The sequence below is a fragment of the Eucalyptus grandis genome, chromosome 9 (assembly GCF_016545825.1).
Source record: "Eucalyptus grandis isolate ANBG69807.140 chromosome 9, ASM1654582v1, whole genome shotgun sequence".
NCBI lineage: Eukaryota > Viridiplantae > Streptophyta > Magnoliopsida > Myrtales > Myrtaceae > Eucalyptus > Eucalyptus grandis.
The window spans coordinates 23,038,455-23,061,028 of NC_052620.1; the positions used below are offsets into that span (position 1 = coordinate 23,038,455).

The 22,574-nt window shown below is 40.1% G+C and overlaps 4 protein-coding genes across 10 annotated transcripts in view; all 4 read left to right on the top strand.

Moving 5' to 3' along the window:
• The first annotated feature begins 1,561 nt into the window (after window positions 1-1,561).
• LOC104418611 (probable disease resistance protein At5g66900) lies at window positions 1,562-5,846 on the top strand. The gene is made up of 5 exons (XM_010029994.3): window positions 1,562-2,507; window positions 3,080-3,480; window positions 3,748-4,097; window positions 4,569-4,783; window positions 4,880-5,846. The coding sequence occupies exons 1-5, from the start codon at window positions 1,850-1,852 to the stop codon at window positions 5,713-5,715; spliced, it is 2,460 nt and encodes an 819-aa protein (XP_010028296.2). The 5' UTR covers window positions 1,562-1,849; the 3' UTR covers window positions 5,716-5,846.
• Window positions 5,847-7,186: 1,340 nt separating this feature from the next.
• LOC104431080 (probable disease resistance protein At5g66900) lies at window positions 7,187-12,377 on the top strand. Of its 5 annotated transcripts, XM_039301872.1 has the most exons (6): window positions 7,187-7,360; window positions 7,394-7,655; window positions 8,448-8,854; window positions 9,050-9,411; window positions 10,714-10,925; window positions 11,018-12,116. In XM_039301872.1, exons 1-6 carry the CDS (start codon window positions 7,217-7,219, stop codon window positions 11,239-11,241), a joined length of 1,611 nt encoding a protein of 536 aa, XP_039157806.1. In that variant the 5' UTR covers window positions 7,187-7,216; the 3' UTR covers window positions 11,242-12,116. The 5 variants fall into 5 exon arrangements, 3 of the variants coding, with proteins under 3 accessions (XP_039157806.1, XP_039157807.1, XP_010042069.2); XR_005546552.1 differs by lacking the exon at window positions 11,018-12,116 and adding an exon at window positions 12,125-12,377 and having other exon boundaries at window positions 7,187-7,655; window positions 10,766-10,925; XR_005546551.1 differs by having other exon boundaries at window positions 7,187-7,655; window positions 10,766-10,925; window positions 11,018-11,138.
• Window positions 12,378-13,296: 919 nt separating this feature from the next.
• Window positions 13,297-19,120, top strand: LOC104431081 (probable disease resistance protein At5g66900). Of its 2 annotated transcripts, XM_039301869.1 has the most exons (5): window positions 13,297-14,299; window positions 14,872-15,275; window positions 15,420-15,781; window positions 16,317-16,495; window positions 16,587-19,120. In XM_039301869.1, exons 1-5 carry the CDS (start codon window positions 13,852-13,854, stop codon window positions 17,417-17,419), a joined length of 2,226 nt encoding a protein of 741 aa, XP_039157803.1. In that variant the 5' UTR covers window positions 13,297-13,851; the 3' UTR covers window positions 17,420-19,120. The 2 variants fall into 2 exon arrangements, with proteins under 2 accessions (XP_039157803.1, XP_039157804.1); XM_039301870.1 differs by lacking the exon at window positions 16,587-19,120 and having other exon boundaries at window positions 13,310-14,299; window positions 16,262-16,457.
• Window positions 19,121-19,258: 138 nt separating this feature from the next.
• Window positions 19,259-22,574, top strand: part of LOC104420463 (probable disease resistance protein At5g66900) — a 62,232-nt gene continuing 58,916 nt past the window's right edge. Inside the window, exons 1-5 of one of the 2 annotated variants that reach the window (XM_039301868.1) lie at window positions 19,259-19,721; window positions 20,100-20,252; window positions 20,824-21,224; window positions 21,491-21,840; window positions 22,320-22,534. In XM_039301868.1, coding sequence (XP_039157802.1) covers window positions 19,487-19,721; window positions 20,100-20,252; window positions 20,824-21,224; window positions 21,491-21,840; window positions 22,320-22,534 — 1,354 coding nt within the window. In that variant the 5' untranslated portion in view covers window positions 19,259-19,486. The remainder of the gene's footprint in view (window positions 19,722-20,099; window positions 20,253-20,823; window positions 21,225-21,490; window positions 21,841-22,319; window positions 22,535-22,574) is intronic. The other variant, XM_039301866.1, reaches the window with a different exon arrangement.

Sequence of the window (22,574 nt, forward strand, 5' to 3'; positions counted from 1 at the left end):
TGGAAATTTTATAGAAAAATTAAATAAATGAAATTGAAAAATAATTTCGAAAAGTAAAAGTATTGAATTTTGAATAATGATAAATTTTGATCATTCTAAAAAATCATGAATTTATTTAAATAAATTGATTCTAATTTTTTTATTAATTATTAGTTTTATCAATGATTTTTGTTAAAATTAAAAACATATTTCGCATTAATTATGAATATATCTTTCGAATTTCAAATGAATTGATTTATTAATATTATTAATGTAAATTTATTATAGGATTTTTAATTAATTAAATTATTTATGAATTTGAATCAAATTAATTAAAAATAAAAATATTCATTTAATATTTAACGTGTCATAACGTGTTGGAATTCTTTATTTTTTAAAAATGACGTGTTGATGTGTCGTGTTGTGTTAGACACTCGTGTCATGTCGCATGTCGGTGCTACATAGCCTATGACACATTTTATCCCAAATGAATTTTTATCCCAAATTGATATCCTATGACACTTGTCTCGCAAAAAAATCTCAAAATTGATATTCTTGACCTAAATCTATCATCTGTGAAAATGCATAATTGTAACACATGAATTTTTCACGTTAGATCTATCATTCTCAAAGTTAGATCCATGTTATAATCATCTACCATGTATGTTTACATTTATGCATTATAATGGGATAATGGGTGGAATACTCGCGAAACATAGAATTTGATTAGGATACTAGTTTGATATATTTTGTGAGACTAAAATTAGTTTAGGATAAGTGTGTGCACATATACATAGGGAAAAAAATCACTAGCATACTTGAAAAACACATAAATGCAATTGGCAGCGCATAAGAAAAGAAATAACAGAGAGAATTGAGTGCAAGAAAACGAGGGAAAATAAGGGAGTTTGGGAGAAAAAAGTGAGTGAACCGTAAGCAATTTGTGTAGGAGCTTTAATACAAACATAGCCAGGATTCAGGTTGAATCAGCACCTGTTCCTTAGCCAAACATAACCCGATTCTCTGCCAAGAAGCGTGCAAACGTCCTTCGTTATTTTGCCGGTCCGAATTAGTAAATTGTGCAACCAAAACCAGTAGTTGCTTATGATAATAACAAGGGTAAAGACTCATGACTTTCATTGCTTTAGACATTGGATATTTCAATTGTTTTGAAATATTGAAAGCTATTATTAAGTGATAAAATGTTTTAAATTTATTGTAATCTCCATATCCTACCAAATCCAAAAATTACCTTGCTCTTTATTTATCAGATTATACATTTCAAACTATAGTCACAGTATCCAACATCATCCGATATATACGAAATGCATTACCAATCACCTAATAGGAGAATTTGTATTTTACCATCCACATCAAATACTCACTTTTAATTTAAAAGCTCATATGGTTGGTTGAAAAGTTTTCAATTTTTAGTGGGATAAACTAAGTTTACCATAAAATAACCAATTCAGTATACGAAGAAGAATAACGCGGGGCTGTTACGCGCTGTTACTAAACGAGTAACAAAGCGGGTTCTCTCTTGGTCTTTCCTCCCAAGAAACTTCCGGTACGATGACTATATAACATGCCAGGCGCGAGGATAGACTTCCACTGCCTCTTTGACCAAGAGAGTCTCTCTTACCTTTTCCTCGTAACTTTCTCCATCGTTCCTTCAAAGACCAAGAAGCTCCTCTTCCTCTTCCTTCTTGCCTCTTCGAAAAACCCAGAACCAAAAAAGAAAAAAAAGAACAGAGGGAAAGATCATCTGCAAATCTCGGGACGTGGGTCTCAGTTCTGGCATCTTTGGTGATTCATCGAAAGTTTGGGATTCCTTTGCTTGTTTGGTCTGTGAAGACAGAAAGAACAAGATATGGGAATTGATGTTGGAGGAGCTGCTGTGGGAGCAGCATTCAATGAGCTGTTCACGGCCGTTAGAGAGGTGGTGCAAACCATCAAAGCCTTTGGTCTCCAGCTCAAGAAGATCGAAAACACCTTGGGCAGAATAGAACCAATCATTAGGGATTGGGACGAGTTCAACAACCGGCTGGACCGTAATCCGAAAGAGATGCGTCCGATCAAGGAACTATTGAATAAAGGCAAAGGACTGGTCCAGAAGTGCTCAAGTATCCACCGGTTCAACATGCGCAAGAAGTATACGCACTCCAAGAAGCTGAAGGCATTCGATGCAGAATTACTGGGTGATTTCAATCTTTACATCGGCCTGCTGGATGCAAGAAACAACGGCGAGACGTTGTACGAGGTGAGGGAGATGAGGACAGAATTCGACAGGTTGATTAGTTCCCGCAAAGCAAACGGTGTTGTCCTCCAGAGTGGATTCGGGGCTTCAGGCAACCTCGCGGTCCCTGACGCGCCCGATTTCGTTGTTGGGTCAGTGGTGGAGGCGTCCTTGAGGAAGCTCAGGGAGCAGTTGCTGGAGGAGGGAGTGTCTGTGATTGTTGTGACTGCCCCGGGCGGGTGCGGGAAGACGACCCTGCTTAAGAAATTGTGTCATGACATTGATATCGAAGGTATGTGTGACTAGGGTTTAAACGATCCAGAACTAATTAAATTAGGGAATTCATTGATTGATCCTTGCCAATCAGTTGCCTCAACGCCTTTGGTTTGCCATTTATGTGTACGGGAGCAGGTGCATGAACAATGTTTTACTTGTGCACATATTGACATGATTGAATTACATCACCTGTTCTCTCTGTCAAGCGATACAGTTCCTTGTAGATGTGAATGTTTGCACAAAGATATGCTTGGGTTTTATGCAGGTGGATGTTTCATCGAGTAAAACAATCTTCTTGTCATGGATTATTTTCAGTCTTCATATCATGTCCAATCTGATAAATCTTTCCCAAGCTTTTAGATATGCAATAACTCGCCTCTGTTTGATTTTGCTGAGTGCCTTTCTTAATCAGTCGAAACGTAGTCTTCACTCACCATAGGATTCACGCTCATTATTTCTGCGATACGGCATCTACTTAGCTCTGTTTCTTATCCTACCAAATTTAGTAAATTAGAAGTGTTGTGGCAAATTTTCATACTCTTTGCAAGTGATATGAGTCAAGACTTACTGCGGTTTGCATGCATATAGGCAAATTCAACATCATGTTCGTCCCTGTCTCGAAGAAGCCCACCCTGACAGACATCGTCCGGAAAATGATTCAACATAATGGTTTAGATGTACCTGAGATTGTAACAGAAGATGATGCAGTTCGTTACTTGCAGCAACTGCTCATCAAAATAGGCCAAAATCCTGTGTTGCTTGTGCTGGACGATGTTTGGACCGACTCGCAATCCATAATTGAGAAATTTGTCTTCAAGAAGATCAAACATTACAAGATTGTGGTGACATCAAGATATGAATTTCCTAATGTTGATCTTGTGCATCACCTGAACCCATTGCCTCATGAGGAAGCCCTGGAACTTTTTCATCGATCTGTTACTGTCGATGGTAGAAGGTTGGTTGCGCCAGATGATGAGCTCTGGGATAAGGTATACTCTCGCTTGAGTGCATCTATGATAGGATTTTTTTATGGTCATCAAAACTGAGTATATTTTTTTCTTTAAAGAAAATGTTTAATAAAATCAACCTGCCTAAGATAGGCTTACCAAGTTATATCCAAGCTCTTTGCCATGCAACTGACCTATGCTGATTTTACTTTGATCTCTCTTTCATTAAAAAGAGGCCATGGTTTGTACTAATTACGATTCATATCAAAGTTCCCATAATTGTTTCCATATTCTTTTTCCCTGTGGCAGATAGTGAAACGCTGTAAGGGATTGCCATTGGCTCTTACGGTCGTTGCCAAGTCTCTCCGAGGAAAGGATCGTTCGTTTTGGGAAACAAAGCTTCTTAATTTGTCCCATTTGGGTTTGGACAGTGACATTCTAGATTGCCTCAGAAAGAGTTTGGATGACTTGGATGGTAACACTTCGATCAAGGAGCGTTTCATGGACCTTGGCTCATTTCCAGAGGATCGCAAGATTCCTGCCACTGCCCTTATTGATATGTGGGTGGAGTTGTACAGGCAAGATTTCGATGGCACACTCGCCATTAATGACCTCCATGAACTCTTTTACAGGAACCTAGCTGATCTTGTAATCACCAGGTATGGATCTGAAGTTTGTTTTGTTCTCTGATTTGAACTTTCCTAGTTTTCTACTGCTCTAAGAGTGCCTTATCAGATTGTAGTTGGCGTATGAGTAGTTTTTCCTTATACGTGACAGTTAGAACGCGTGTGAAATGGACAAAGGCATGATTAGATCTTTGCACCAAGATTGAGAGATGTGCAACAAATTTCCTGTTTCCCCAAAAATAGGCAAACTAGATGTTTTGGATCCACACCACAATTACTGCACTTGACCTTTCAGCTATAGTGTGTTCTGCATTTTGAAGGTCAAATGGATTTTACAAAGGCCTGTAAAGAACATTTTTACCTCCTGACTTGATTTCTTAAACGTGGGACGGATCAGATGTCTTTCTTTACCAGTAAATTGTTATCATCGAATGCCTTGCATTAAACTTTAGCACAAGAAACTCCAGTGCAAATGCTTATGTCAGAGCTATTGCATACATACAGGAGAGATTCAAATGAGGACGAGGACAAATGTTACAGCAGCCACTATGCTACGCAACACGATCTGCTCAGAGAGTTGGCTATCATGGAGTGCAACCAGGGGGATGTAGAGAACAGAAAGAGACTCATTGTGGACTTAACCACAAATAATTTTCCTGATTGGTGGAGTAAGCAAAAGCAACCGACTCTTAGTGCTCATCTAGTGTCAATCTCCACAGGTTAGAACTCTCTCTCTCTCTCTCAATGGCCTTTAGGGAAAAATTCAGTTTGTTGGTAGTTAAATTATCTTTTAACCTTCTATGTTCATGATGCAGATGGAAGATTCTCACCACCTTGGCCGGATCTTCAATTACCTGAAGCTGAGGCTCTTGTCTTGAACTTCGAGACCAACCAAACCAAGACTTATGCTTTGCCGGATTTTATTGAGAAAGCAGATAAGCTCAAAGCCTTAATAGTAACAAACTATAGCTTCTTTCCAGCTGAGCTACGCAATTTCCATATGGTTGGGTCTAGTTTAAGGAGGATTAGGCTCGAACGTGTCATGGTTTCTTTCCAAAGCATGGGAAAACTACGCTTGCATAGTCTACAAAAGATGACTTTTTTCATGTGTGAAATAGGGCAGGCTTCAACGTCGAACGACGCCAAAATCTCCGATGCAATGCCAAACTTAATGGAGCTCGACATCGACTATTGCAATGATCTCGTGACATTACCAGATGGCATCTGTGAGATAAAGCCTCTAAAGAAGCTTAGCATCACAAATTGCCATAATTTCTCTACACTCCCAGAACAGCTTGGGCAATCGACTTCCCTTGAAGTGGTTAGGCTTAATTCATGCACAAATTTGTTGCAATTACCAATCTCAATTGGAACTCTCCAAAAATTGATCTCTCTCAATATATCCGATTGCTTGAGCTTGAGTACTTTGCCCAGTCAAATTGGTCAACTAAATAATCTCAAGAGGATAAATATGAGAGGATGTCTGAGATTGTCTATGCTGCCACGGTCAATTGTAAGGTTGAGGAACCTGAAGAAGGTGATTTGCGACAAAGAAATAGAAATCTTGTGGGAGCCTCTCAAGTACAGTCTCAATAGTTTGAATATAATGGTACCTGAAGAAGAGGCTAACTTAGATTGGTTGTGTGATTAAGAATGAGGCAATCAACTGATCTTTGAGCTTTTTGTATATGTTAAAGTGTTGTCTTTGAACCATTTTATTTATTGGTTTCTTTTTAGCTGTTTGTTCTATTTATTTCCTATAGTTTGCGCTTATTATTATTATTTTTTTTTTTGGGAAAATGATAGATGATTCTTGAACTTAATTTGATGTATAGTATAATATTTTTTTTTTAATTTGTTCAATATTGTCTCTAGACTAGAACTCAATGTTTGAATTTTTAATTTATTCAATGTGATCCTAAGATTTTAGTACATAGTCAAATTAGTCCTTAGATTACATGAAAATATTTAATGATGGCATTGAATATTTTCATAGACTAACTTGAATATGTACTAAAAGCTTATGGATTATATTGAATTAATTAAAAGATCATAAACCATGTTGCATATTGTGCAAAAGTTCAAGAATTTCATTGAACAAATTAAAGGCTAAAAAATCACATTATAGATTGGATCGAAGTTCGATGACTATTTATAACATTATCTTCTTTTTTTTTCGGGATACGAGCAATGCCACATCATTTTTTTTTTGAGCCGGAATTTTTTTTTCTTTTTATTTTTTCTTCTTTCCCATTTTTTTTTTCTTGCTTTCTTCCTCCTCCCCCTTCGTCTACCCACCAACAACGCCGCTGCAAACCATAACTTGTGATGCCTAACCACCGCGACCACTTCAGCATCTCCTTGTCTATCCCTCTCCCTCCGACCACAAGATTCTCTTATGTCACGAATCTGAAGTGCAAACTCAAATCCGAGCAGCTGCAACCTCATATTTAAGGTCGTGGTGGCCTTAAATCAGTGGTTGCGAGCCTGAGATCTGATATGAGAGAGAGAGAGAGAGGTGCTTGCAATGTTATCTGAGCAAAGCCTTTGGAGGTGTTCGAGTGCAGCTTCGGTGGTGGCGGCTACCCGAGTGGCGCAGCAGCAGACGATCGTGCCCGGTGGTGGCCCTAATTATTTTACAGGTCCCCATCTTTATCAGTCCGTCATCCACTTGACTTGAGCCATCCGATGTCCCCACATCCTCTGGATGGAACTTTTTAACGGGGAATAGTTGATTAATTTGGCAATTGTAAGGTCTTGATTTTCACGATTCATTCAATATATATAGGATGGTGAAAGTAATATATTCAATCAAATTTCAATTTTTATGTATGATCATATCTTATATCTATTTTACAAGTCACTACACGTGCTGCCGTGCTCTCTCATTCACGCGTCCCCACTTGAGCTTCCTAAGAAGATGGTGAATGAAACACGCTACTTCCTCCTTCTCAAGTGAATTGAGTGACCACTAAGATAATTCCTAGTGATTAATTAAATTTTAATTTGGCTGATTATGATGTTGGGTCACTTATCCATATCAGTATATTCTTTTTTCTCGTAATATATTTAATTTCAAAGGAATACTTTGAGAACATGTGAACTAGAGAACAAAAGACAAGTGCAAGAAGATCCACGCGCTCAATCTGTGTATGAAGTATAAGCACTCAAGAAGGCTGACCGCCTTCAACGCGGCAGTCGTGGAGAAGTTCCAGCTTTACATGCCGCTGCTGGGTGTGAGGGACGGAAAGGAAATGTCGGTGGGCGTGAAGGTGATCGGGGAAGACGTGAAGGAGATCGGGGGAGACGTGAAGGAGCTCAAGAAGGAGATCGGGGGAGACGTGAAGGAGCTCAAGGAGTGGTTCGTGCGAGTGAACGGCAGGGCCCTCCAGAGCGAGCTTGAGACTTCGAGCGACCTTGCGGTCCCTGCAGCGCCCGATTTCATTGTCGGTTCAGAGGTGGAGGCATCCTTGAGGAAGCTCAAGGAGCAGTTGCTCGAGGAGGGAGCGTCTGTGATTGTTGTGACTGCCCCGGGTGGGTGTGGGAAGACCACTCTGCTTAAGAAATTGTGTCACGAAACGGCAATCAAAGGTATGCGTGATTAGTGTTTTGATTGATTCGGAACTAAAAAAACTAGGGATGAATTTATTGAGTTGATCATTGCCAATTGATATCCTGGACTTAGTAGGAAAAAAATGAAAAAGAAAGAAAAATAAAAATATAAAATTATAAAATCGTCTATGTAAGAGCCGGCTTGTCTTGCAGGATGGCTGGCTGGAAACACTTCGGGGGCAAATCATAAAAAGCTTTAAGATTCAGTTGGCAAAATTGAATTTAAGCAAAAGAAAAATTAGCAAAATGAAATAATTATGACTAAATTGACATTTGTACAATAAACTTAGAGTTTTTTTGGGTAATTATGCTGCCATTTATGTATATAGGATCTGTTGCCTGAATGATGTTCCTCTTTTGGACATATTTCAATAATTGAATCCCATTACATCTTCTCTCCCTCTCAAGCAATTCACTTTCTATTAGATGTGAATGTTAGCACAGAGAATTGCTTGGGGGTATCATGCAGATTGATGTTTCATCAAGAAGAATCTTTTTTTCATAGTTCCGTTTCGGGTTTGATATCACGGCCAATCTTCCCAAGCTTTTAGATATGCAATAACTCGCTTCTGTTTCATTGCGCTGAGCACCTTTTTTTTAATCAGCTGAACCCTCCTGTTCATAGCCACATGCTTTAGACTTATTTCTGCTTTATGGTATCTACTTAGCTCTGTTTCTTATCCTACCGAATTCATTAATGAAAAGTTCCGAGGCAAAATTTCATACTCTTTGGAAGCAATAGGGATCGGACTTACTGTGGTTTCCATATAGGCAAATTTAAGGACAAAATCATGTTCGTCCCTATCTCGAAGAAGCCCAACCTGACAGACATTGTCCAGAAAATGTATCAACACAATCGTTTAGAGGTACCCAAGATTAAATCAGAAGAGGGTGCAGTTTATTGCTTGCAACAGCTGCTCAACAAAATAGGACAAAGTCCTGTGTTGCTCGTTCTGGACGATGTCTGGAAAGAATCGGAATCCATCGTTGACAAATTTGTCTGCAATGATATCAAAGATTACAAAATCGTGGTGACATCAAGATATGAGTTTCCTCATATCCGTCCTGTGCATCACCTGAACCCACTGACTCATGACGAAGCTGTGGAACTTTTTCGTCGATGTGTTACTGTTGATGATAGAAGCATGCGTCCACCAGATACTCAGCTCTTGAATGAGGTACGCTCTCGCTTGCGCTCATCAATTATAGGACTTCTCATGGTCATCGAAACTCTGGGTTAATTTTTTCTTTAAAGAATATGTTTGATAAAATCAAACCAGCCTATCCCTAGTTTCAACTCTCTTTCAAAGAGAGGCCTTGCTTAGTACTATATCAAGTTCCGACAATTGCTCTTTCTTTTTACCCTGTGGCAGATAGTGGAACACTGTAAGCGATTGCCATTGGTTATTAAAGTCGTTGCCAAGTCTCTCCGAGGAAAGAATTATGCATTCTGGAAAAAAAAGCTTCATGAATTGTCCGAAGGTCATTCCCTTCTTGATTTGGAGACCGAGATTCTAGCTTGCCTCAGAAAGAGCTTGGACGATTTCGATGGTGTCCCTTTGATCAAGAAATGTTTCATGGACCTCGGCTCGTTCCCGGAGGATTGCAAGATCCCCGCCACTGCCCTTATTGATATGTGGGTGCAATTGTACAAGCTAGGTCTCGATGGTGTTTACGCTGCTACTTACCTCCATGAACTCGATTACAGGAACCTAGCTGATCTCGTATTACCCAGGTATGGCCCTAAGCTCATTTTGTTCTCTTAACCAACTTTTCTAGTTTTCCACTACCGTAAGATTTCCTCATCAGATTCTAGTCGGCATATGATTAGTTTTTTATTTTTATTTTTATACGTGACAGAATGCGTGTGAAAGGGACAAATGCATGATGAGATCTTTGCCCCAATATTGATAGAGTAATTTATGCCATTTGATGACCCGTACCTAACCCTAAAATCATTAGATTTTTCGTAGCGTTATTCTATGTAGCACCGACACAGACACGTGACACGTGACACGACACGACACGACACGTCGATACATCATTTATTAAAAATAGAGAATTTCGACACGTTCCGACACGTTATATATTATATATATTTTTATATATAAATACATAAATAATAATAATAATAATAATAATAATAATAATAATAATAATAATAATAATAATAATAATAATAATAATAATAATAATAATAATAATAATAATAGCCTAGAATTAATTTACACAAAAAATATTAAATGATATCATTCATTATTTTAATTTGTTACAATAATACACAAAACTTAGAGGAAAAATATATTATTTAAAGAAAAATGCTGAAATGATATTTTAAATTTATTTATTTATCATATATAGCATTTTTATTACTTATTTTAGAGTAAAAGACTTTTAAAAAAATAAAACAATTCTAAAAAAATAAAACTGAAAAAAAAAATTGACCGCATGTGTGTATATTTATAGCAATTTTGTTACTTATTTTATTACTTCTTTTGTGTATATTTATATTTTGACCCCTCAAGTATTATAAATTTTTAAAATTGACCCGTGCGTGTCGGAATTCTGGACTCGCGTGTCAGAGCGTGTCGGAAAGAGTTGACCACGTGTTGGATTTTTCGACACTCATTGACCGCGTGTCGGAGCATGTCGGGTCGTGTCGGGACGTGTTGGAGCGCGTCGGACACGTGTCGGAGTGTCGGACATGACACGAAAGCTTCCGAAGAGTGTCCATGCTACATAGGCGTTACCAACTATTCTGTTCCCAAAAAAGGGCATTCTACACGTTTTGAATCCACACCCCAGTTACTCTGCCCGACCTTCAACTGCAGTGTGTTCCGCATTGCAACGGTCAAATGGTTTATACATAGGCCTCTAAAGAACATTTCTAACTCCTCACTTAACTTCTCAAGAGTGGGAAAGATCAATGTCTTCTTTTTCTGTTGAATTGATATTATCAAATGCATGGCAACAGAATTTAGCACAAGAAACTCCAATGCAAATGCTTATATCCAAGTGTTTGATTGCATATATACAGGAGAGATTCAAGAGATGAAGACGAATCTTACCATAGCCACTATGTTATGCAGCATGATTTGCTTAGAGAGCTGGCTATCATGGAGTGCAACCAGGGGGAAGTAGTGAATAGAGAGAGACTCATTCTAGACTTGATGGGAAATAACTTTCCCAATTGGTGGAGAGAGCAAAAGCAACAGCCTCTCCGTGCTCGTCTAGTGTCCATCTCCACAGGTTTGCAATTCTCCCTCTCTCAAAGATCTATAGGGAAAAATTCATTTGATTGGTAGTCAGTTACCTTCTAACCTTCATCGATCAAAACACAGATGGAAAATTCTCAACACCTTGGCCAAATCTTGAATTGCCTATAGTTGAGGCTCTTGTCTTGAATTTTCGGACCAACATGCAAACCAAAAAGTATGCTTTGCCTGAATTCATCGCAAATTCCCCCATGCTCAAGGCCTTGATAGTAACAAACTACAGCTTCTTTCCCGTTGAGCTGGGGCAACTTCCATGTCATCGGGTCCAATTTAAGGAGGATCAGGTTTGAGCGTGTCACGGTTCCATTCCTAAGCATGGGAAAATTATGCTTGCATGATTTATAAAAGATATCCTTTTTCATGTGTGACATTAGTCAGGCTTCGATGTCGAACAATGCCAAAATCTCAAATGCAATGCCAAACTTAAAGGAGCTCGACATTGACTATTGCAACGATCTTGTGAGATTACCGGATGACATCTGTGAGATAAAACCTTTACAAAAACTTAGCATCACAAATTGCCATAATTTCTTTGCTCTCCCCGAACAAATTGGGCAATTAGCACACCTTGAAGTGGTTCGGCTTAATTCTTGCATAGCCTTGTCGCGGTTACCAGACTCAATTAGAAGCCTACAAAATGTGAGACTTCTTGATATACTTGAATGCCTGAATCTGACCGCATTGCCTGATCAAATTGGTCAGATGGTTAGTCTCTGTAGGATAAACATGAGAGGATGTTTGAAGTTGTCTAGATTGCCAAAGTCAATTGTAAAGTTGAGGAACTTAAGGAAGGTGGTTTGTGAGGAAGAAAAAACCATCCTGTGGGGTCCTCTTAAGAACACACTCTCTCTCTTGGACATAACTCTCTTCGAAGAAGAACCCAGCTTAGATTGGCTTGAGTGACCAAGGCAAAGTAATGACGTTGATGGTGTGTGGACTTTTTATCAAACATTGAAGGTCGTTTTTGAACTTTTTCATTATGATGTGGACCGACCAATCATATTCTTTTCTAATATTTTATTAAGTCACATTCACATTCACACCTAGATAATTTACTTCTCTATAACTATTGAGGATCCTCGGGTCAAATTGGCCCGGATTAACAAAATCGATTGATTTTGACTCCTTTATTTGTAAACTCAAAAAACACTCACGCTTTGTTCACCATGCCAGGTCTTAGACTCTTAAAGAGGGGTCTTAATGAGCCAACCACTAAAGTGGCGCAATGCCAAACGCTAACGGCGCACCTGCTCTCCTAAGTCCAGCGGCAAAGCGAGGCATCTACTCATATGAATGTGCGTACGTACACAGAGAGAAGGGTTGGATTGGGGTAAAGTGTCTATGATGTAGTGGTTTGTTGGGGCCTTCGATTGCCCAGAGGAGGTCAACACCTTCTCAAATCCTTAAGGTATAAAATGTTTCAAATTCATTGTAATTTTCATATCCTGCCCAATCGAAAAATTATCTTGCTCTTTATTTCTTGAATTTACGTTATAAATTATATTCATAGTATCTAACCTCGTCCAATGTGATGGCCCGAGCGATGGTGCGGGGGGAGGAGGGATGGCGGTGCGTCCGCACCTCGGTCCCCGGACGTGTGTAAGAAAGGGGACCCTGTCCCACATTGCCTAGGGAGGGAGTCCTGGGCCAGTTTATAATAGCTTGGGCTCCTCTAACCTGTATAACGCGTTTTAAAGCCATGGCGACTCAGTGTCCAAAGCAGACAATATCACACAGTGGGGCCCGGGTCATTACAAATGATATCAGAGCCGACCGCTTGTGGGGCCACAGTGAGGGTGCTGTGCTCCCAATGAGGGGAGAGTGTGACAGCCCACATCGCTTAGGGAGGGAGTCCTGAGCTAGTTTATAATGGCTTAGGCTCCTCTAACTTGTGTGACGTGTTTTAAGTCGTGAGGACTCAGTGTCCAAAGCGGACAATATCACATAGTGGGGCTCGGGTTATTACATCCAATATATTCGAAATACACCATTAACCTCCTAATAGTAGAATTTGTATTTTTACCATCAACATCGAATACTATTTAAAAGGTCACATGGTTGGTTAAAATGCTTTTTAATTTTCAGTGGGATCTACTAAGTTTACCATAAAACCTATGGAAATCATTGTTGAATTGGATTATAGTGCACAAAAATAAAATAATCCATTCATGATACGAAGAAGATTAACCTTGGCTGTCATATTGTTAACTAAACGTCTTGGGCTAACCGTGATAAATGGGTCGTTCTAAAAATTAAGCAACCTAGTTTCATCCATTCTTTTTCAATTTTTCCCTCGCAGGGCAACTTGCGACAAGGTCAACGGCTAACGACAAGTCTTCTTCAACGCCTAACGTCATATAATAAAGGAGTACCTCAGGGAGGCCCCCAATGGCCGCCCCTAGTAGGAAACTTCCCGGATGATTACTAGCATGTTCGGACGGAGAATAAACTTCCACTACCGCCGCTACCGCTTTTATAAAAAGAGTCTCTCTCACCTCTGTTCATCCCATTCTCCATTGTTGCTTCAAAGACCAAAACAGTCCTCTTCCTTCTCGCCTGTGGAGAAAACCCAGAATAAAAAGCAGGAAAAAGCATCCTCTGCAAATCTTTGGACGTGGATTTCAGTTCTTCGAAGCATCCTTGCGACCCATCGAAGTTTTGGATTTTTTCTTGGATTGTTTGGTCTGTGAAGAAAGAAAGAACCGGAAATGTCTGTTGATTTTGCAGGAGCTGCTGTGGGAACAGCATTCGGCGAGCTGTGCTCGCTTGTTAAGCACGTAGTGAACACCGTTGCCGTGTTTCGTCCCCAACTCAAGAAGATTGATTTCACCTTAAGCGAGATGGACCCGATCATAAAGGACATCTACCATCTCTACTAACAGCTGGACCGTCTGAAAGAGATGGATCCGATCAAGAAACTATTGGATGAAGGCAAAGGACTAGTCAACAACTGCTTGAGGATCCACTCGCTCAACTGGTACAAGAGGTATACACACTCGAACAAACTGACCGAGTACGACGTGGCTGTCCGTGAGAAGTTCCAGATTTACATGCCCCTGCTAGCCACGAGGAACCATGCGGAGATGTTGATAAAGATGGACGAGATCATGTTCAGATGGCCTGGTCAAGCAAACGGTGGGGGCCTCCAGAGCGGGCTCGGGACTTGGGGCAACCTTTCGGTCCCTGTGGCGCCTGCTTTCATGGTCGGGTCAGAGGCGGAGGTGTCCATGAGGGAGATCAAACTGCGGTTGCTCAAGGGGGGAGTGTCTGTGATTGTTGTGACCGCCCCAGGTGGATGTGGGAAAACCACTCTGCTCAAGAAGTTGTGCCATGACTGGGAAATTAAAGGTATGTGTTGATCAGTGTTTCGATTGATCCAGAACTAATTAATGTAGGGATGAACTTATTGGTTTATGCTTGCCTATTGGTCACCCCTAATAGTCTTCTGGTTAGCTACTTCTGTGTGTTGGAGCTGTAACCTGAACAACGTTCCAATTTTGGACATATTTGAATGATTGAATCCCATTCTCTGTTCTCTCTGTCAAGCAATACAGTATCTTGTAGACGTGAATGTTTGCACAAAGAATTAATTGGGTATTATGCACATGGATTTCATCAAGTAAAAGAATCTTTTCTTCATCGTTTCATTTAAGGTTTAATATCATGTCCAATCAGATAGATATTTCCCCAGCTTTTAGATATGCAATAACTTGCCTCTGATTGATTGTGCTGAGCGCCTTTCTTAATCAGCTGAACCCTCCTCTTCACAGCCATAGGCTTCAGATCTATTATTTTTGCTACATAGTATCTGCCAGGCTCTGTTCTTTATCCTATCGAATTCAATAAACTAGAAGTGTTGGGGCAAACTTTCATACTCTTAGCAATCGATAAGAGTCAGATTTCCTGTGATTTCCATATAGGCAAGTTCAACAACATCATGTTCGTCAGAGTCTCGAGGAAACCCAATCTGATAGGCATTGTCCAGCAAATGTATCAACATAACGGTTTTGAGGCGCCCGAGATTGAAGCAGAAGATGGTGCATTTAGTTGCTTGGAGCAACTGCTCAACAGAATAGGACAAGATCCTGTGTTGCTTGTGCTGGACGATGTCTGGGCCGAATGGGAATCAATCCTTAAGAAGTTTGTCAGCAACGGTATAAAAGATTACAAGATTGTGGTGACATCAAGATATGAGTTTCCTTATTTTCGTCCTGTGCATCACCTGAAACCACTGACTCATAATGAAGCCGTAAAATTATTTCGTGAATCTGTTGCTGTTGATGATGGAAGCATGGATGCACCGGATGATGAGACCTTGGATCAGGTATACTCTCTCTTGCGTGTATGTCTTAGTTTGTACTCTTTCATCAAAGAGAGACCTTGGTTTGTATTATTGAGGTTTCCTATCTATTTTATCCTCTTTTTTTTTTTTTTTTTTTTTTTTTTTTTTTTTTTTTCCATTTGGCAGATAGTGAAGCGCTGCAAGGGATTGCCATTGGCTCTTACAGTCGTTGCCAAGTCTCTCCGAGGAAAGGATCGTCCAATCTGGGAAAGAAAGCTTCTTGATTGGTCTGAAGGTCATTACCCCTTGGGTTTGGACAGCGAGATTCTAGATTGCCTCAGGAAGAGCTTGGATGACTTGGATGGTGACCCTTCAATCAAGGAACGTTTCATGGACCTTGGGTCGTTTCTGGAGGATTGCAAGATCCCCACCACCGCCCTTATCGATGTGTGGGTGGAATTGTACAAGCTAGATTTCAAAGGCGTGCGTGCTATTGCTGACCTCCACGAACTCGTTTACAGGAACCTAGCTGATCTCATAGTCACCAGGTATGGCTCTGAAAAGTTCGTTTTGTTCTCTCATTCCAACATTTCTAGTTTTCTACTGCCCTAAAAGTTACTTATCAGATTCTAGTTTTTCCTGATACGTGATGGTTAGAATGCATGTGTGAAGTGGACAAGGGCATACTGAGATCTTTGCACCAAGATTGAGGGAGTAATTTATGCCATTTGATGGCCCATGACAAATCCCAATATGTTTAGTTTTCCAGTACTATGACAAACTATCCCGATTCCCCAAAATTGGCATTCTAGATTTTTCGAATCCACACCACCTGACCTTCAGCTATAGTGCGTTCTGCATTGTAAAGGCTGAATGATTCATACAAAGGCCTGTAAAGAACATTTGTAACTCCTAACTTAATTTCTCAAAGGTGGGAAAGATCATATATCCTCTTTGACTTGATATCATCAAATACCTGACACTACACACCAATGCTTACATTCAAGTGTTTGATTGCATACATACAGGAGAGATTCAAATGACGACAACGAATCTTATAAATGACGACAACGAATCTTATAGTGGCTACTATGCTATGCAACACGATATGCTCAGAGAGCTGGCTATCATGGAGTGCAACAAGGGGGAAATAGAGAAGAGAGAGAGACTCATTTTGGAGTTGATTGGAAATAATTTTCCTGATTGGTGGAGCAAGCAAAAGCAACAGCCTCTTGGCGCTCGTCTAGTATCCATCTCTACAGGTTAGTAACTCCCTCTCCCTCCTCCCTTCCTCCCTCCCTCTCTCTCTCTTAAAGACCTCTAAGGAAAAATCCAATTGATATTGTAATGCAGATAAAACATTCTCGACTCCCTGGCCAAATCTTGAATTGCCTAAAGTTGAGGCTCCTGTCTTGAACTTTCAGAACGACATGCAATCTAAAACTTATTTGCCTGAATTCATTGAGGAGGCAGATAAACTCAAGGCTCTAATAGTAACAAACCATAGCTTCTTTCCGACTGAGCTGCACAATTTCCATGTCCTTGGATCCAATTTAAGGAAGATTAGGTTCCAACGTGTCATAGTTCCTTTCCTAAGCATGGGAAACCTGCGCTTGCACAATCTGAAAAAGATATCGTTATTCATGTGCTATATCAGTCAAACTTCAACATCGAATGATGCTAAAATATCCGATGCAATGCCAAACTTAGTGGAGCTCGACATTGACTATTGTGATAATCTTGTGACATTACCGGATGGCATATGTGAGATAAAGCCTTTGAGAAAGCTTAGCATCACAAATTGCCATAATTTCTTCGCTCTTCCGGAACAAACTGGGCAACTAACATCCCTCGAAGTGGTTGGGCTTAATTCTTGCATAACCTTGTCAAACTTACTAGATTCGATCAAAAGCCTTCAAAATGTGAGACTTCTCAATATATCTGACTGCCTGAAATTGAGTGCCTTACCTCATCAAATCGGTCAAATGGTTAAGCTTGAGAGGATAAACATAAGAGGGTGTCCAAAGTGGTCTGGGTTGCCAAGGTCCATCATGAACTTGAGGAACTTAAGGAAGGTGATTTGTGAGAAAGAAAAAGCCGGCATGTGGAAGCCTCTTAAGGACACTCTCCCGAGCTTGGACATAATTTTGTTCAAAGAAAAACATAGCTTGGCTTGGCTTGAGTGACAAAGATTGGGAAACGACGTCGACGGTGTGTGGACTTTTGATCAAATATCGAAGGTCGTTTTTGAACCATTTAATATTGATGTGGACTGACCTGTCATATTTTCTTTGATATTTTCAAGTCAGGAATTTTTTCTTCTTCCCATTTATTTCTTTCTTCCTTTCTTCTTCCCCTTCCTTCTACCACCAACAATGCCGCTGCAAACCATAACCACCGCATCCTTACCATCACCGTCATTGCTGACACCTAAGTCGCAGCGCCTTACCACCACGGACCACTTCAGCATCGCCTTTTCTCTCTCTTATTTCTGAGGTGGAAACTCAAGAGATCTGAGCCTCTGAAACCTAATGTCCGAGGTCATGGTGGCCTTATATCGGAGGTCGCAAACTCGAATTTGAAGTAACGCGCTTCAGATCTGATGAGAGAGAGGGGCCCCTGCAATGTCATCTGAGCAAAGCTTCTGGTGGTGTTCGTGTGTGGCTTTGGTGTGGTGATGGCTTTCTGAGACTAAAATTAGTTTAGGATATGCTTGACCTAAATCTATCATCCGTAAAAATGTGTACTTATAAACACATGTGGATTTTTCATGTCAAATCTATCATTCTCAAAGTTGGATCCATCTTACAATCGTCTATGTGGGATAATGGGTGGAATACGCACGAAACATAGAATTTGATTAGGATACTAGTTTGATATATTTTGTGAGACTAAAATTAGTTTAGGATAAATGTGTGCTCATGCACATAGGGAAAAAAAATCACTAGCATACTTGAAAAACACATAAATGCAATTGGCAGCGCATGAGAAAAGAAATAACAGAGAGAATTGAGAGCAAGAAAACGAGGGAAAATAAGGGAGTTTGGGAGAAAAACATGAGTGAATCGTGAGCAATTTGTGTGGGAGCTTGAGTACGAACATAACCAGGATTCAGGTTGAATCAGCACTTGTTCCCTAGCCAAACATAGCCCGATTCTCTGCCAAGAAGCATGCAAACGTCCTTCGATATTTTGCTGGTCCGAATTAGTGAATTGTGCAACCAAAACCAGTAGTTGCTTATGATATTTGCAAGGGTAAAGACACATGATTTTCGTTGCTTTAAATGTTGGAAATTTCAATAGTTTTGAAATATTGAAAGCTATTATTAAGTGATAAAATGCTTTAAGTTTATTGTAATCTCCATATCCTACCAAATCCAAAAATTACCTTACTCTTTATTTCTCATATTATACATTTCAAATTGTAGTCACAGTATCCAACATCATCAAATATATGCGAAATGCATTACCAATCACCTAATAGGAGAATTTGTATTTTACCATCCACATCAAATACTCAATTTTAATTTAAAAGCTCATTTGGTCGGTTGAAATGTTTTCAATTTTTAGTGGGATAAACTAAGTTTACCATAAAATAATCAATTCAGTATACGAAGAAGAATAACGCGGGCTGTTACGCGCTTTAACTAAACGAGTAACATAGCGAGTAACAAAGCGAGGCGTCCAATGGTCGGTCCTCCCAAGAACCTTCCTGTACCATGACTATAACATGCCTGGCCCGAGGATAGACTTCCACCGCCGCTTTTGCAAAGAGAGTCTCTCTCAGCTTTTCGTTCGTCACTTTCTCTGTCGTTGCTTCATAGACCAAGAAGCTCCTCTTCCTCTTCCTTCTTGCCTATTCGAAAAACCCAGAAGAAAAAAAGAAAAGAACAGAGGGAAAGATCCTCTGCATATCTCGGGACGTGGGTCTCAGTTCTAGCATCTGGATTCCTTGTTTGGTCTGTGAATACAGAAAGAACAAGAAATGGGAATTGATTTTGGAGGAGCTGTTGTGGGAGCAGCATTTAATGAGCTGTTTGCGGCCGTCAGGGAGGTGGTGCAAACCATGACAGCGTTTCGTCCCCAGCTCAAGAAGATCCAAAACACCTTGGGCAGAATAGAACCAATCATTAGGATTGGGACGAGTTCAACAACCGGCTGGACCGCAATCCGAAAGAGTTGCGTCCGATCAAGGACCTATTGAAGAAAGGCAAAGGACTTGTCCGGAAGTGCTCAAGTATCCACCGGTTCAACATGCGCAAGAAGTATACGCACTCCAACAAGCTCAAGGCATTCAATGCAGAATTAATGGGGGATTTCAAGCTTTACATCCAACTGCTGGACGCGAGAAACAACAGCGAGATGTTGTGGGAGGTGAAGGAGATTGGGTTAGGAGTCAAGCAGTTGATCCTTTCCAGTCAAGAGAACGGCGGGGCCCTAAAGAGCGGATTTGGGGCTGCGGGCAACCTCGCGGTCCCTGACGCGCCTGATTTCTGTTATTACTGATCAAAAACAATAATATAGAAACAGAAAACCAGAAGCTATATTTTTAAGTGAGGAAGAGAAGCAAAGAGAAAATAGAGCACAAACTTGCGTACGTCAGTTTTCTATAGAAACTGTTAAGTACAGCCACTAAATACAAAACAAAAAAACTGCTAACGTACGTGCAACACATGACTGCACACAAACGTGCTATTAACTTCCTAGAAAATAACAAAAACACTAAATGCATAACTAAATGAACTTGGCTGTTTTTTAATAAAAAAAACAGAGTAAAACAGAGCAGAAAACAGAACAGAAAACAGCAGAAAACAGAGTAAAAAAAAAACAAAACAGAAAACAGCAACTGAGACATTATAATCCAACAATTTCATTGTTGGGTCAGTGGTGGAGGCGTCCTTGTGGAAGCTCAGGGAGCATTTGCTGGAGGAGGGAGTGTCTGTGATTGTTGTGACCGCTTCGGGCGGGTGCGGGAAGACGACCCTGCTGAAGAAATTGTGTCATGACAAGGATGTTGAAGGTATGTGTGCTTAGTGTTTCGACTGATCCAGAAATAATTAAAGTAGGAAATTCATTGATTGATCCTTGCCAATCGGTCGCCTCAAAGCCTTTGGTTATCCATTCATGTGTATAGGAGCTGTTGCTTAAACAATGTTTCACTTGTGCACATATGACGCGATTGAATCCCATTACCTGTTCTCTCTGTCAAGCGATACAGTTCCTTGTAGATGTGAATGTTTGCACAAAGATTTGCTTGGGTTTTATGAAGTCGGATGTTTCATTGTGTAAAACAATCTTCTTGTCATGGTTTATTTTCAGTTTTGACATCATATCCAATCTGATAAATCTTTCCTGAGCTTTTAGATATGCAATAACTTGCCTCTGTTTGATTTTGCTGAGTGCCTTTCTTAATCAGTCAAAACTTAGTCTTCACTCACCATAGGATTCACGCTCATCATTTCTGCTATACGGTATCTACTTAGCTCTGTTTCTTATCCTACCAAATTTAATAAATTGGAAGTGTTGCAGCAAATTTTCATACTCTTTGCAAGTGATAGGATTCAGACTTACTGTGGTTTGCATGCATATAGGCAAATTCAACATCATGTTCGTCCCTGTCTCGAAGAAGCCCACCCTGACAGACATTATCCGGAAAATGATTCAACATAATGGTTTAGATGTACCTGAGATTGTAACAGAAGATGATGCAGTTCGTTACTTGCAGCAACTGCTCATCAAAATAGGCCAAAATCCTGTGTTGCTTGTGCTGGACGATGTTTGGACTGACTCGCAATCCATAATTGAGAAATTTGTCTTCAAGAAGATCAAACATTACAAAATTGTGGTGACGTCAAGATATGAATTTCCTAATGTTGATCTTGTGCATCACCTGAACCCATTGCCTCATGAGGAAGCCCTGGAACTTTTTCGTCGATCTGTTACTGTCAATGGTAGAAGGTTGGTTGCGCCGGATGATGAGCTCTGGGATAAGGTATACTCTCGCTTGAGTACATCTATGATAGGATTTTTTATGGTCATCAAAACTGAGTTTATTTTTTTCTCTAAAGAAAATGTTTAATAAAATCAACCTGCCTAAGATAGGCTTACCATGTTACATCCGAGCTCTTTGCCATGCGCCTAACCTATGCTGATTTTACTTTGATCTCTCTTTCATTAAAAAGAGGCCATGGTTTGTACTAATTACGATTCATATCAAAGTTCCCATAATTGTTTCTATATTCTTTTTCCCTGTGGCAGATAGTGAAACACTGTAAGGGATTGCCATTAGCTCTTATAGTCATTGCCAAGTCTCTCCAAGGAAAGGATCATTCGTTCTGGGAAACAAAGCTTCTTAATTTGTCCCATTTGGGTTTGGACAGTGACATTCTAAATTGCCTCAGAAAGAGTTTGGATGACTTGGATGGTAACACTTCGATCAAGGAGCGTTTCATGGACCTCGGCTCATTTCCAGAGGATCACAAGATCCCTGCCACTGTCCTTATTGATATGTGGGTGGAGTTGTACAGGCAAGATTTCGATGGCACACTCGCCATTAATGACCTCCATGAACTCTTTTACAGGAGCCTAGCTGATCCTGTAATCACCAGGTATGGATCTGAAGTTTGTTTTGTTCTCTGATTCAAACTTTTCTAGTTTTCTACTGCTCTAAGAGTGCCTTATCAGATTGTAGTTGGCGTATGAGTAGCTTTTCCTTATACGTGACAGTTAGAACGCGTGTGAAATGGACAAAGGCATGATTAGATCTTTGCACCAAGATTGAGAGAGTAATTTATGCGCAACAAATTTCCTGTTTCCCCAAAAATAGGCAAACTAGATGTTTTGGATCCACACCACAATTACTGCACTTGACCTTTCAGCTATAGTGTGTTCCGCATTTTGAAGGTCAAATGGATTTTACAAAGGCCTGTAAAAAACTTTTTTACCTCCTGACTTGATTTCTTAAACGTGGGACGGATCAGATGTCTTTCTTTACCAGTAAATTGTTATCATCGAATGCCTTGCATTAAACTTTAGCACAAGAAACTCCAGAGCAAATGCTTATATTGGAGCTATTACATACATACAGGAGAGATTCAAATGAGGATGAGGACAAATGTTACAGCAGCCACTATGCTACGCAACACGAGCTGCTCAGAGAGTTGGCTATCATGGAGTGCAAGCAGGGGGATGTAGAGAACAGAAAGAGACTCATTGTGGACTTAACCACAAATAATTTTCTTGATTGGTGGAGTAAGCAAAAGCAACCGACTTTTAGTGCTCATCTAGTGTCAATCTACACAGGTTAGAACTCTCTCTCTCTCTCTCAATGACTTTAGGGAAA